A 13,510-nucleotide genomic window follows, 5' to 3' on the forward strand; every position below is an offset into this window, starting at 1 on the left:
TAACCGGGCTAGAGTGCAATGGCGCAATCTCAGCTCATGGCAACCTCCACCTCCCAGGTTCGAACGATTCTCCTGCCTCAGTCTTCCAAGTAGCTGGGATTACAGGCATGTGCTATCACACTTGGCTAATTTTGTGTTTTTATTAGAGACGGGGTTTCTCCATGTTGGTCAGGCTGGTCTTGAACTCCATCTCAGGTGATCCACATGCCTCAGCCTCCCAAAGTGCTGGGATTACAGGCATGAACAAATGTGCCTGGGCTGCATCTTTCCTTCTTTCTTTTTCTTTTTCTTTTCTTTTCTTTTTTTTTTTTGAGACTGAGTCTCTGTCATTCAGGCTGGAGTGCAGTGGCATGATCTCTGTTCACTGCCACCTCCACCTCCTGAGTTCAAGTGATTCTCCTGCCTCAGCCTCCCGAGTAGATAGGATTACAGGCATGCGCTACCACACCCGGCTAATTTTTGTACTTTTAGTAGAGATGGCGTTTCACCATGTTGGCCAGGGTAGTCTCAAACTCCTGACTGCAGGTGATCCACCCGCCTAGGCCTCTCAAAATTCTGGGATTATAGGCGTGAACCACCATGCCCGGCCATTTTTCCCTCTTTCATGCTCACTAGTGGAGGTGCTACTGAGAAGGAAAGTGACCCCTATAGGTGGACAGCTAACTAGGGAAAAGAAGATGCAGTAAAGTGTCTAGAAAATCTGCAACTGAGAAGATGCCAAGATTAGTTTGCAGATTTAGTCTATTTATATGCAGAGCAGAGAATAAAAGAGCAAGTGAGAAATGGGAAGGTGGAGAGGTAGGGAAGGGAGGTCAGAGAGTGCAATGAACGGCATAGCCACATGTTTTGTGAGCCAAAATAAAGTATTAGGTTGGTGCAAACAAATTGTGTAATTAAAATAATGGCAAAAACCGCAATTACTTTTGCACCAACACAGTAGTTTGACAAACAAGTGTAGTAATAGGCATCATGAGTTATATTTCAGACACTTTTCAGAACAGAAGGAGTGTGACAATTCTACGTAGTACAAGAGAGGGCTTGGTCAATGGGTCACCATGACCAGAAACCAACTATCATTCCATCTTCTTCCTCCTTGTCATGCTCCCCAAGGTTTTACTCTTTCATTCTCTTTCTCATTTTTCTAGAGATCTCTTCCACTTTTTGACTCAGACCAGGTGCCTGGGTTTCCCTTCCTCTCCCCTTATCCTCAGCAAAGCTACTTTGAACACATAATGTAAATTTTATCTCATTCCCAGAGAAAATGTGTAGTCGTGTCTACTGGTAACAGGGAATCATTTTCTGGTTAATATCACTGGTCCACTGATTCATGCATTTGACAAACGCAAGTTGACCACTTACTATTTCCCAGACACTGTCTAGGCACTGGAGCTATAGAACTCAATAAGAAGCAGTCTTTTTCTCAGCAGGGTTACAAGCTGCAGGGCCAAAATACCTGGAGAAATATTTTAGGGCCTCTCTCTCTGAATCATTATGAGAGAGAAGTGACTAATGTAATTCTGACAGTCCTCCTTGACCTCTCCGGCTCCATAAAGATCTTGCTTTCACCTTGATGCAGCCCATATGTAGATATGGATGTTTGTAAATCAGATTCTAGAATTATAGCTTCACTTATATTTTTATTCCTAATTATAAATAAAATCAATATTATAAAAACTTCAAATTGACTGACTTGCTAAACCAGAAAATGAATTCAGCTTACAAACCTGAAAATACCAACTTGAGAGAGTTTCGAGATGGAAAATGAAATGTGTTTATTTGCATTGCATAGCAGCCCAGTCCTATTAGAAGTAATAAAAAGCCCAAACCAGAAATGTAAGGATGCAAAGCAACTCTGAAAACTACATTTGGGAATTTCAAAGCATTAAAAAAAAAAAAAATTATTCCCTGATGTGAGGGACAAGAAAGCAAGTAAATGCCAACGTGAGATATTAGAATTTGAATAATAAAAGCAGACTTCTAGGTGGTGGCTATAACCTTCAACATATCACAGTACTGGCCACTATATTTAGGTCTGTCTCACCTGAAGTTCCCATGTACCTAGAGGAATCCCTGCTGGAATTCCTTCCCTCACAGGAACACACCAGTGATTATAGTAAATATTGTTGGTCTTCCGCCAAAATTCCCTTTGTTAGGCCAGTGCACCTAAGCCTCACCTGATATACATGTTGACTGGTTGCAGCTTAACCTTTTCTTTCTCTAGAGAATTGTCCTTGGCTAATGGGAATGGCCTCTCTCTACCTCCATGGGAGCCCATAGCCAATGGCTGCCTTATATGGGTGTGCAAAGACCTGATTCTCTTGGCTTAAAGTGGGAGAGCTCTGTGCTCCCATTCCTTCTTCTGAGCTTTGGTGGGATCAGGCTGAAACTAGATTTCAGATAATACTACATTTTTTGCTTACCTTCCTCTGCAGCCTAGCTTGCTTCACTCACTTCCTTACAAAAAGAGTCATTTCCTAAGAGCTCCTCATTCAGTAAATCACTCCCCAAGAATCTCCATCTCAGACTCTGCTTCTAAAGAATATGGAGACATTGATCAATGTAAGGCCTCATGATCATTGTAAAGCTTAAAACTTTATGTGTTGCCTTGACATAATTGAGCCTCACATGGCCCCAAAAGCCTACTGGTGACTTAACCTGTCTCCCTTGACATGGCCGCCACCCAGATAGTTCTCTTATCAGCTGGACCAGCTGCACTGCACCTGGTCCTCAACCTAGTGGGTTTTATTTCCCTAACAGCCTGTGAAATTATTCAAAGAAGCCAATCACATCCTCCCCTAGGAACCAGGGGACACCTCACCCTCTTATTACTGCAAAATATGTTTCCCAGTGCTTCTGCTGTGTCACTCTGCTCCCTACGTGGCCCTACATGGTGTGCAGTGTCCTCCTCCCAGGCTGTGAGTATATGTGGCTAATGAACTGCTGCTAGTCTCATTTGTCCAGGACTGAGTAGCGTGTGTTCAGCCATCTCATCCTGTTTTGGGTGGGGAATACCTCCCTCACCAGTGGGGCAAAGAGAAAGTGACCAGAAAAATCAAATAATAGAAATCAATAGGAAAATTATTATGTTTTGTTTATTTCATAAAGAAAGGTCAATTTGTAATGCCCAGTAAGATTAAAGTAGGTTCAACAGAGTCTGCTAGCCACATGCGTTAGTCTGTTTTGTGTTGCTATAACTGAATACCTGGGTAATTTTTTGTTTGTTCATTTTGTTTTGTTTTGTTTCTGAGATGTAGTCTCACTCTGTTGCCCATGCTGGAGTGTAGTGGTGCAATCTTGGCTCACTGCAACCTCCGCCACCTCCGAGGTTCAAGTGATTCTCCTGCCTCAGCCTCCCGAGTAGCTGGAACTACAAGTGCGCACTACCACACCTGGCTAATTTTTGTATTTTTAGTAGAGATGGGGTTTCCCCATGTCGGCCAGGGTGGTCTCAAGCTCCTGACCTCAGGTGATCTGCCTGCCTTGGCCTCCCAAAGTGCTGGGATTATAAGCATGAGCCACTGCACCCGGGTGACTGGGTAATTTATAAAGGAAAGACATTTATGTCTTATAGTTCTGGAGGCTGGGAAATCCAAGGATGAGGGGCCTATGCCTGGTGAGGACCTTCTTGCTGTGTCATCCCACAGCAGAAGAAGCAAGGGCAAGAGAGCATGCACATGAGAGAGACTGGAAGGGGGTCAAGCATCCTTTTTATCAGGAACCCAGTCCTGCAACAGCTAACTCACTCCCATGATAATGGCATTAATCCATTCATAAAGACAGAGCCCTCATGACCTAATCATCTCTTAAAGGTCCCATCAATGCAACTCTGTTGCATTGGGGACTAAGTTTACAACACATGAACTTTGGGGACATATTTAAACTATAGCATTCCACACCTTCCCTCCAAAATTCATGTCCTCCTCATATGTAAAATGTATTCATTCCATACCAGTAGTCCCAGAGTCTTAACTTGGTCAGCACCAACTCAAAAGTCCAAAGTTTAGAGTCTCATCTAAATCAGATATGAGTGAGACTCAAAGTGCAATTCATCCTAAGGCAAATTCCCTCCAGCTGTGAGTCTGTGCAATCAAAATAAGTTATCCACTTCTGAAATACAACGTTAGGACAGGCACAGGATAGACATTCCTATTCCAAAAGGGAGAAATAGGCAAGAAGAAAGGGGTGCCTGGTTCTAATTAAGTCAAAAACACAAAAGGGAAAACAATATTAAGACTTAATGATGGACAATTACTCCTTTGACTCCATATCTCGAATCCTAGGCACACTGGGGCAGAGGTGGGGCCTCCAGTCCCTGAGGCAGCCCTGCTGTCTGTGTGTGAACTAACAGGAAGTGGGCTGAACTCATCCTTTTTCTCAGGAACCCACTTCTGCAATAACTAATTCATTCCTGTGATAACGGCATTAATCTGTTCATGAAGGCAGAGCTCTCAAGACCTCATCACCTCTTAAAGGTCCCATCTCTCAATTTGGTTGCATGAAGGACTAAGTTTCCAACAGACGAACACTGGGGCACACGTTCAAGCCATAGCACCATGCGACTAGGCACAGGAGGCTTTCTATCTCAAGTTCTATGGTTCTCTCCAAAGAGATGGAAGCAGGCCCATGTGAAGTTGTATGAATCACCCTACAAGAAATAAAATGTACACGCCCCCCTCTCTCTTACATGGGCAGCTCTGATATTTCCACTTTGGTGAAAGCAATTCACTTTACTAAATTCAATTTAGTAAACTCAGAAGACTGTGAAGGCATGCAGAAAAGTGGGCATATTTAATACTGCCTCTGCCTCCCACCCACTCACTCATCTCTGATGTTTCATTTGAGAGAATAGATGATAGAGGCAATCTGAATTAAATTCATACTGGCACATTTAGTTTAAACAGTTGTAGCAAAAACCTAATGGGAAGATACCCAAGCTGCTGCCAGACTTTTCTTAGTCTTGCTCCATCTCAGAGGTGATTCACTCAGGAACTTGATGACTCCCTTTTAAAGCAACACAACAGGCCTATTAGCACTTAATTGCATTAACAGCCTGTGTTTCCTCCCATAACCAATAATAGTCTTGATTTAGGGATGGTGCAAGCCAGGGTAGCCTGGACAGTAGTTCTATTTCTATCTCTTATGAGATGGGAGTTCTCTCGGGTCAGAGACTATTTTCTCTCTGGAAGAAGCAGTGAGAAATCCTGACTTAGGTGATTTTTTAGGCAGATGGCGGGACTGATATATTTAGAGGGTCCAAAAATATCATTCTGTTAATTACATTGTCAAGTTCTTGATTACAGTAGCCTGTTTTACTAGGGCCAGGGCTATTTTACATTCACACTGAGATTCTTCTAATGTAGGTGGACAGTGTCGCTAGAGAGTGAAATCACGTGGTTGGTTCTAGTTACCTGGAATTGGGCGGGATTAGTAAATTGCTGTTGTTGGAACTGAAAATTAATGGTGATCTAACAGATTATGTAAGCATATATAGAGAAAGAAATCATTATATTCATGTAGATAAATAGGGAGATTAGATAGGGATAAATAGGTACAGGGAGGTAGACTGAGAAATCTCTCAGTTCTGCCTTTGCACAGTAGTGCCGGGTAATAAAAATGACTGTGAAAGCTGAAACCACACTAAGCAATCTTAATCAGTTAGAAAAATTAGGACTGTTACATGACCTTTAACACTTTTGTTTTTTTTCTTTTTTTTTTTTTTTTTGAGACGGAGTTTCGCTCTTGTTACCCAGGCTGGAGTGCAATGGCGCGATCTCGGCTCACCGCAACCTCTGCCTCCTGGGTTCAGGCAATTCTCCTCCCTCAGCCTCCTGAGTTGCTGGGATTACAGGCACGCACCACCATGCCCAGCTAATTTTTGTATTTTTAGTAGAGACAGGGTTTCACCGTGTTGACCAGGATGGTCTTGATCTCTTGACCTCGTGATCCACCCGCCTCGGCCTCCCAAAGTGCTGGGATTACAGGCGTGAGCCACTGCGCCCGGCCGACCTTTAACAATTTTGATCAAAATATTAAAAGCTGTCTTACTGTCAATTATATATGCATAGGGAAATTAAAAAAAATGGAGTAAATGTTTATTTACTAACCTAATTTAAAACAGTAGAAGCATTGAGCATTAAACGGAAGAACAGTTTGAACAGAGCTTTTGGTCTTCTGTTCATCTACCTTATGATCCAGAACAAACTTTTTTTTTTTTTTTTTTTTTTTTTTTGGTGCTTTGACAAATTTGTCATCATTCTTTCTAAGTTTGGATCAGCTAGCAACATTTTATCCTTTGCACTTTCGATGATGTGAACCATCTCTGAGAGTTCCTTTAATGTGAAGTTTTCATAAGTGTTACTGCCTCTGGGGCATCTTCATCCTTCATCACAGCTACAGTCTTCACTTCCAGGTTATAAGTTTACCTTTCCTAAGTTCTCCTCGCTGCTGTTTTGAGAGTATCAGTGTGAACATTCCCAAGGCAGCTATTTCTGCTATAATTCCATTTATATCTGATGCGAATTTCATTTCTAGCATTATCACTTTTTGTACCTTTGCTGTACTGTCATCTTTGTGGGACAACTCCCTGTTTCTAGGATCCATTCTTTTGAAGTGTCATATAGATGTGTCACTGGGAGACAGGGAAGAAACACAGCTCTCTCCTTTGCTGTCTGCGTGTGAACCGATTAACAGAGGTGCCATGGCCCATCACCCATAGACTTTGAAAGAAGTGATATGATTAGTCACCGGTCAAGATACACATCTGCTAGTTACATAGTGGGATCTGTGAACTGAAGAGTTAGCAATGAGGTCTGTACTTTATGAAATTACTCAAAGTTAATATGCCTTGTTAGCAGAAATTTGAACCATTTTGTTGAGAGATGGGCATATCTAATTAAATCATAATAACTGAAATTCATGGAAATTGGAAACATGCAAAACAAGGCCAGGTCTCTCTCTGTGTGTGTGTGTGTGTGTGTGTGTGTGTGTGTGTGTCTGTCTGTCTGTGTATACACACAAATTGCCTTCCCCAATCTGCCCTATCAAATACAATTTCAGTCTCTGTAGGACCTGTTCTTTGAACTTTTATAGTGCAAAATTAGGAAGAAAGAGAAGGGAGGAGGATTACTATGTGGAAGATAAAAGAAGGAACCTAACCAGAGAGGTTCAGTTGATTGATGTAGTCAAGAATGGAAGAGAAGGACAGAGAGGAGAGAATCTCTTCATCTTGGTTTTCTTCTTTTAAAGTCACGAGAAGAATGGAAACAGTTGAAGATATAGGATGGATACAGATAGGAGAGAGGAGAAGATCCTGGTAAGTGTCGCCCTGCCTAGGTATACAGATTTCCCTCATTTTCATAATTTTAAAGGATTTGAGTTATCTTGGTATGTCTCTTAGCTCTGAAACTGTGCTCCTGTGATACTGCTCTAGATGGGATTTTTTGAGGCATTACTTATAAGGACAGATGTTTCCTGAGCCCCTTTATTAGCTCAGTTTACTGGAAAGTGCTGGACTTTGGAATTAGAAAGAGAAGCTCAAATTCTAAATCTACCACATACTAGAGGAAGGATCTTAGAAAAGTTACTCAAATACTACAAATTTAACTCATTGGACTGAGATTATTTGAAGCACATTGCCCATAATAAATAATTACTATCTTCCTTTTCTCCAGTAACACCGTGGGGAGGCAGAACTATATAAATGTTCCCATTTGAAAAAGTATGAAATGGGAATGAGTAAAGGCGATACCTGAACTTGCATTTCAGAGCTCCCAACTGGGCTTTTTGTTTTGCTGTGTTGTGTTTTTGCATATTTAATCTAACAAGAAATAGTTTGCAAACTGAGATAACAAGGGAAAGCAAAGGCAACACCTGATGAACTGAGCACAAAATATAACTCAACAATTCTGCTGTGTTTCTGTTTATTATTGTTTCTCTAGGTGGGAAGAGAGTCAGAACTTTACATGTTTTTCTCTTATCTGAAATATAATGATAACTGTAAAAAGATGAGATGAACTAAGAAACAAAGATTGGGAAAAACGTGTTTGGGGCATGATGCATTTTACAATTCACAGAAGTTAGTATTTATGGGTCCTCTTGGGCCAGAGAGGGCTTGCAAGATGTTAAAAGATTTGACGCTGGCTGGGCATGCTGGCTCACGCCTGTAATCCCGGAACTTTGGGAGGCTGAGGCAGGTGGATCACCTGAGGTCAGGAGTTCAAGACCAGCCTGGCCAACATAGCGAAACCCCATCTCTACTAAAAATACAAAAATTATTGGGTGTGGTGGCATCCACCTATAATTCCAGCTACTGGGGAGGCTGAGGTATGAGAATCACTTGAACCCAGAGGCAGAGGTTGCAGTGAGCCGAGATCACGCCACTTCACTCCAGTCTGGGAGACAGAGCGAGACTCCATCTCAAAAAAAAAAAAAAAAAAAAAAAAAAAGATTTGAGGCTAATATGGTTATGGGAAAGACTTTACATTGATGTGCATGATGCATCTACAGGTGACAGTGCTACCGTAATTGGCAGCCAGGTGCAGTGGCACACACCTGTAGTCCCAGTTACTTGGGAGGCTGAGGCAGGAGGATTGCTTGAGCCCAGGAGTTCCAGCCTGGGCAACATAGTGAGACCCTATTAAAAAAAAAAACAAAAAAACTTCCATAATCAAGTGCTAGTCAAGGTGTTGGGTCCACTTGTCACTTTTCTCCAGGATGAACTCTCGCCTCACTTTAGTCCAGTCACTGGTCTTCCCCCAACTCCCCCCAAAACTGTACTAACACAGGCCTTCCTTCTTTCTCCTCTCTTGGAGTGCAGGGAACTTTCTCCATCCACTCAAATCCCTGTCATTTCTCAGAAGCCATTCTTCAAGTCTCCTGACTATCTTATGAAGAAAAATAATGTTAATATTAAATTTTCCTCCTGTATAGCGGTGAGGAGGTTTTAGGATTTGCACTAAACAGAATTTTTAAAAGGAAGTTGTTGTTTCATATTATTTGAGTTCATATAAATGCCACTTCTAAAAACTTGAAATTAAATATAATCTGTACAACCTTGTCACAGAATGTGATAAATTTACAAAAATTATAAAATATAACAATATAGGAAAAGACAAAGAACATAAATTTAAGGTAAATTACAGCTGGATATATATAGGATCATATTTTATGTCTTTACAAATACCAAGCGAATTCACTGATATTTGTGATAATATAGGAAAGGCATCGTATTAAGGATTTGCCATTCATTGTAACATTTTGCTAAAAACCATTCATATATCTCCACACCAGGATTCAGTATTAAATATTTATTCAAAAAAATCTAGTTTGGATTTGTTTCTTTGAACTTGATCTTCGGTAATCTTCTGAGATGCATGAAAATGAAAGCAATAAAAGACATTCTTGCTTTTCATAATTACCCATGATCAGTCATTATTGCTCTTACGGATACTCTGCATAATACTCTTAAGAAGCCCTCTGGAATGATTATCTGAAATTACATCATAAGAACAATCATGTGCTAAAAACAGGAAGAGCTTTATGTGCACATTTATTACTGTTCTATGAGAATGTCTAATAATATGTTCACTAATAATTTGGGATAAGCAAAAGGCATGAGACAATTTATAGGTGAGAAAGAGTAATTTTGGATGATTTTTAATTTCATGAATAATGGTAATGATTTTCAACATAGCTTGTGTTTAAAGAGATGTGAGAAAAGTACCTCCAAGAATTGAGACCATCAACTTGGAAGGCGCAGGGCTGTATGTGTTGGCTAGCCTCCCTTTGCCCCTTCAGATCCAGCCTCTACCTTTCCCATCAGTCTCTGTATCCTGGAAGACTCACCTTAAGAGCACATCCATGGGGCTTCTTGCCTCTGGCTTCCAGCCAGCTTTAGCCCATGGAAGACACCAGCAGGGTGTCAGTGGGCAGGGGTTGGCAGGAGATGCGTTTCTTTTCCAAAGACCACAGCTGGTAGTGGGTGGCACTTTTCCATAGCTGCAAGCCTCCCTAGTTTCAGGTAACTGTTGCTTCTCCTTGCCCTTTCTGGTCAAGGAATGGTCGTGGCCTCTTACTACTGTTGGCCCCAGAGTTTTTCTCTATCTCTTACTGGTTTCCCAAACCTTGGCTATACCTTTTAAATTATTCCTGCATTAAATCCTTTCTAATGATCCCTTTTGACCTTTCCCTCCATCTCCTGCCAGGATCCTGAAATATGTGGTAACCTCCAAGTCCACTCAGAACCTTAACCAAGTGAGAGCATTTTTCATCACAATCAGCTCCTTTCCTTGTTGTTCTACAATAACTGTTGGTTGCTTTTTCTTCCCTGGTACCCATTCATTCTTTTTCTTTCACAGCACCTGATTTTTTTCCATTAGAGAACTGTCACCCCTCATCTTCACTGCAAATGACTTAGGTGAGGCTGATTTCAGCACTAAGGCTGAACAAATTATCCAAGTCAACTCTATTATACTTATAATCTCAGGACTTCTGTTGGAACAATTGAGGCAAAGAGGCCTTTCTTCACTGAGACAACCAGGTGCAAGGAAAACGTAAGCCTGGAATGGTCAGGCCAACTAGAGGGGAAGCCTGGTAATAAACTAATGAAGTGGACAGGGGAAGAAAGAGATGGACAGGTAGACCTAATACATTATTTAAGTCCCGGGATACCACCATGCCTGAAGCTTATCTTTGGACATTGCAGTTATCAGAACCCAGGTAAGCTCATTTTGCTCAAGCTAAGTTGAGTTGAGTTTTCCATCACTTGTAATTGAAAGATCATTGACTATTAAGCCTTTCCTAATAAAAACACATGCATTTGGAGAGAGTAAAAAGTGGAGAGTGATAGAGATGTGACTTTCAAAATTATATCAACCATCTAGATTTATGATTTGTTTTCATCAAGAACACATAACCTTAACACGTAAACTCATGAGAGGCTACGGGTGGTTTGTATTTATTATGATTTTGGATGTTCCCACCACCTGCATTGTCTCTTTGGTTCTTTGAAATCTCTGAGTGATAGGACAGTACCAGGCCAAACAACCCATTTGGCATTAAATTTTTAGGCTGAGACCCATGCACGATTTGCTGCAAACAAAGAACAATGGTGGAAAACAGCCTAATGGTGTGTTCAAGTATTTATTTAGGTGCCATTTGACTGGGCCTTCTCACATGACAGGGTTCTTTGGCAGGAAAGCTGTTACTGTGACGTTCACTATTCCCATTTACTATCTATTAGCAAGTGAGTCACTGGGAGGTCAGATCATCCCCAAAGTCCAGTGTTCCTGAGCACTCAAGATCAAGTTCAAGGGACAGCAATCGTGTAAGGACAATGGCAAAGCCTCAATCCTTTGAAATAGAAAGAAAGACTAACTCCCAAGAGATGGTCACAAAGTGAGGTTTACTATCTTCAACATATCATATAACTTGGGAAAATAAATCAAGGACCATATTAATATGACCCAAAGTCTTCTCCACAGCAGCTGTCCTCCCTGAGACAGAGGCGAAGTCTTTATTTATCTTTTCACTCCCTTCCCCACTCCTGCCTAGCACTGTGCCTCACAAAAGTAGGTGTCCTTTAATGATGGCATTAAAGAGCAGCTGGCTTAAGAGCACAAATAAAATATAAGGTGATATAAGAAAAGAATCAGCACATAATAATTGCTTAAGTAACCCTTGCTGTTATTTGTAAATGTATAATTGAATCATCTCGAAAGTGTCTGTGTTATTAACAAAAGGCCCATCAAAACCCACACAAACCCTTTTTAAGCAATAATTTTGACTTCCTTGACTCCCAAAGCAACAGCTCTGTTATGAGTTTGTGTTATTTTTCCTTCCCTTCATACACAGATGTTAAAATCAAACTATTCATCAACTCACTCATCCATCCAGTCAGCAACCTGGACCCCGTGCAATTTGCCACATATTTGACTAAGTGAAGGTAATCAAAGTTGATTAAGACAAAACCCTTGTATAATGTCAAGGCCTGTAGCCTGCTGGAGAGGGATGAGAAATCCACACAGACTGAATGAGAGCAGCAGCCTATGGAATGAGATAACTTCAGTGGTTATGAGCACTGGGGGAGTTTTGGGGAGGATGACTATTACAGAGGAAGGTATTTTCCTTACCTTTTCTGCAAGCCAGCCAAGATGCCTTATCTCTCGGCTCCCAGCAATGCCTGTTTTCCCCAGCTGCTCTCTGACCTCAGCAATCACTCGGGTCAGCAGGTCATTAACGTTGGAATGGATGGCACTGAACCATGCCTGAGCAGTGGCTGAGTCCTTGCTCCTTAGGATCACCGTGTGCTTAGCATCTGGAGAGTGGATTTCAAGCTGCCTAGAGGAGCAGAGAGAGAAGGGTTAGAAAGTTTCCTGGCAGGTCTGGCTTCCTCAAGACCTGGGTCACAAAGGTGAATTAATTCTTTCCTGCCACTTTTAGACATTGTCAGTTTCTCATGGTATGTCTTAATGGTCCTGCCGTCCATTCATTTACTCATTAATTCATCTGTGCGGATTTACTGGGTGTCCAGGTACTGGTCTACATAGTGGGAACACAGTTGTGCAACCACCAAATCACCTAAATTAAGGTTATCTGATTTTCTTGTTATTCAACTGATTTGCTGATTAGTGGTATCATATCAAGACTTCCAAACTGTGAGCTGATACTAATTTGCCTTACGTCTTAATTCACAGAGGATTTTAATAATATACTCACATCCTTGCTGCTGCTGGCAGGAAATAGATTGAAATATATCTAGCCACATGCTTAATCCTGCTGCTTAGTGTTAATCGATGGAGACTATTTTAGAATCGAAGATGACTAAACTTCGCATCTTTTAGGAATTTTGTCTGTAGCACATTTAGCTTCCACTTAATTCTCAGACCCATGGTGTAAAGGTGTGAATCAGCCTAGGAAGGGCTAACAGTGGGAAAGAGATGCACTTAAAGTATTATATTTGAAGTCCAGGCCAGGCGTGGTGGCTCTTGCCTGTAATTCCAGCACTTTGGGAGGCCGAGGCGGGTGGATCACCTGAGGTCAGGAGTTCAAGACCAGCTTGGTCAACATGGTGAAACCCTTTCTCTACAAAAATACAGAAATTAGCCGGGCATGATGGCGGATGCCTGTCATCCCAGCTACTCAGGAGGCTGAGGCAGGAGAATTGCTTGAACCCAGGAGGGGGAGGTTGCAGTGAGCCAAGATCAAGCCATTGCACTCTGACCTGGGTGACAGAGTCGGACTTGCTCTAAAATGAAATAAAATAGTCCAATGCCAAAGCTTATGCCAGAACTCAAATTGGATTACTGGAGAAACAGAGCAAGAGATCTGCATACTGTAATTGTGGCAAGAGAAGGAAATTATCAACAGATACTTTATGTCATTAACTTTTTATTTTGAAGTAATCGTAGATTAGCATGGAGTTGCACAAATAGTAAAAGAAGTCTGGGATGGCCTTTACCAGTTTCCCCCAATGGTTATATTTTACCTCCTATAATACCGTATCAAAACTAGG

At 41.5% G+C, this 13,510-nt stretch overlaps 1 protein-coding gene across 1 annotated transcript in view; it reads right to left on the reverse strand.

Annotated features, from left to right (window-relative positions):
• SNTB1 (syntrophin beta 1) overlaps positions 1-13,510 on the reverse strand; it is a 284,726-nt gene that overhangs the window by 96,256 nt on the left and 174,960 nt on the right. The window contains exon 3 of the mRNA XM_012466429.2: positions 12,129-12,336. Within this exon, the coding sequence (XP_012321852.2) occupies positions 12,129-12,336 (208 nt within the window). The remainder of the gene's footprint in view (positions 1-12,128; positions 12,337-13,510) is intronic.

Source organism: Aotus nancymaae, unplaced genomic scaffold (genome assembly GCF_030222135.1).
Source record: "Aotus nancymaae isolate 86718 unplaced genomic scaffold, 86718_ANA_hifiasm-v0.15.2.pri h1tg000036l, whole genome shotgun sequence".
Classification (NCBI taxonomy): Eukaryota; Metazoa; Chordata; class Mammalia; order Primates; family Aotidae; genus Aotus; species Aotus nancymaae.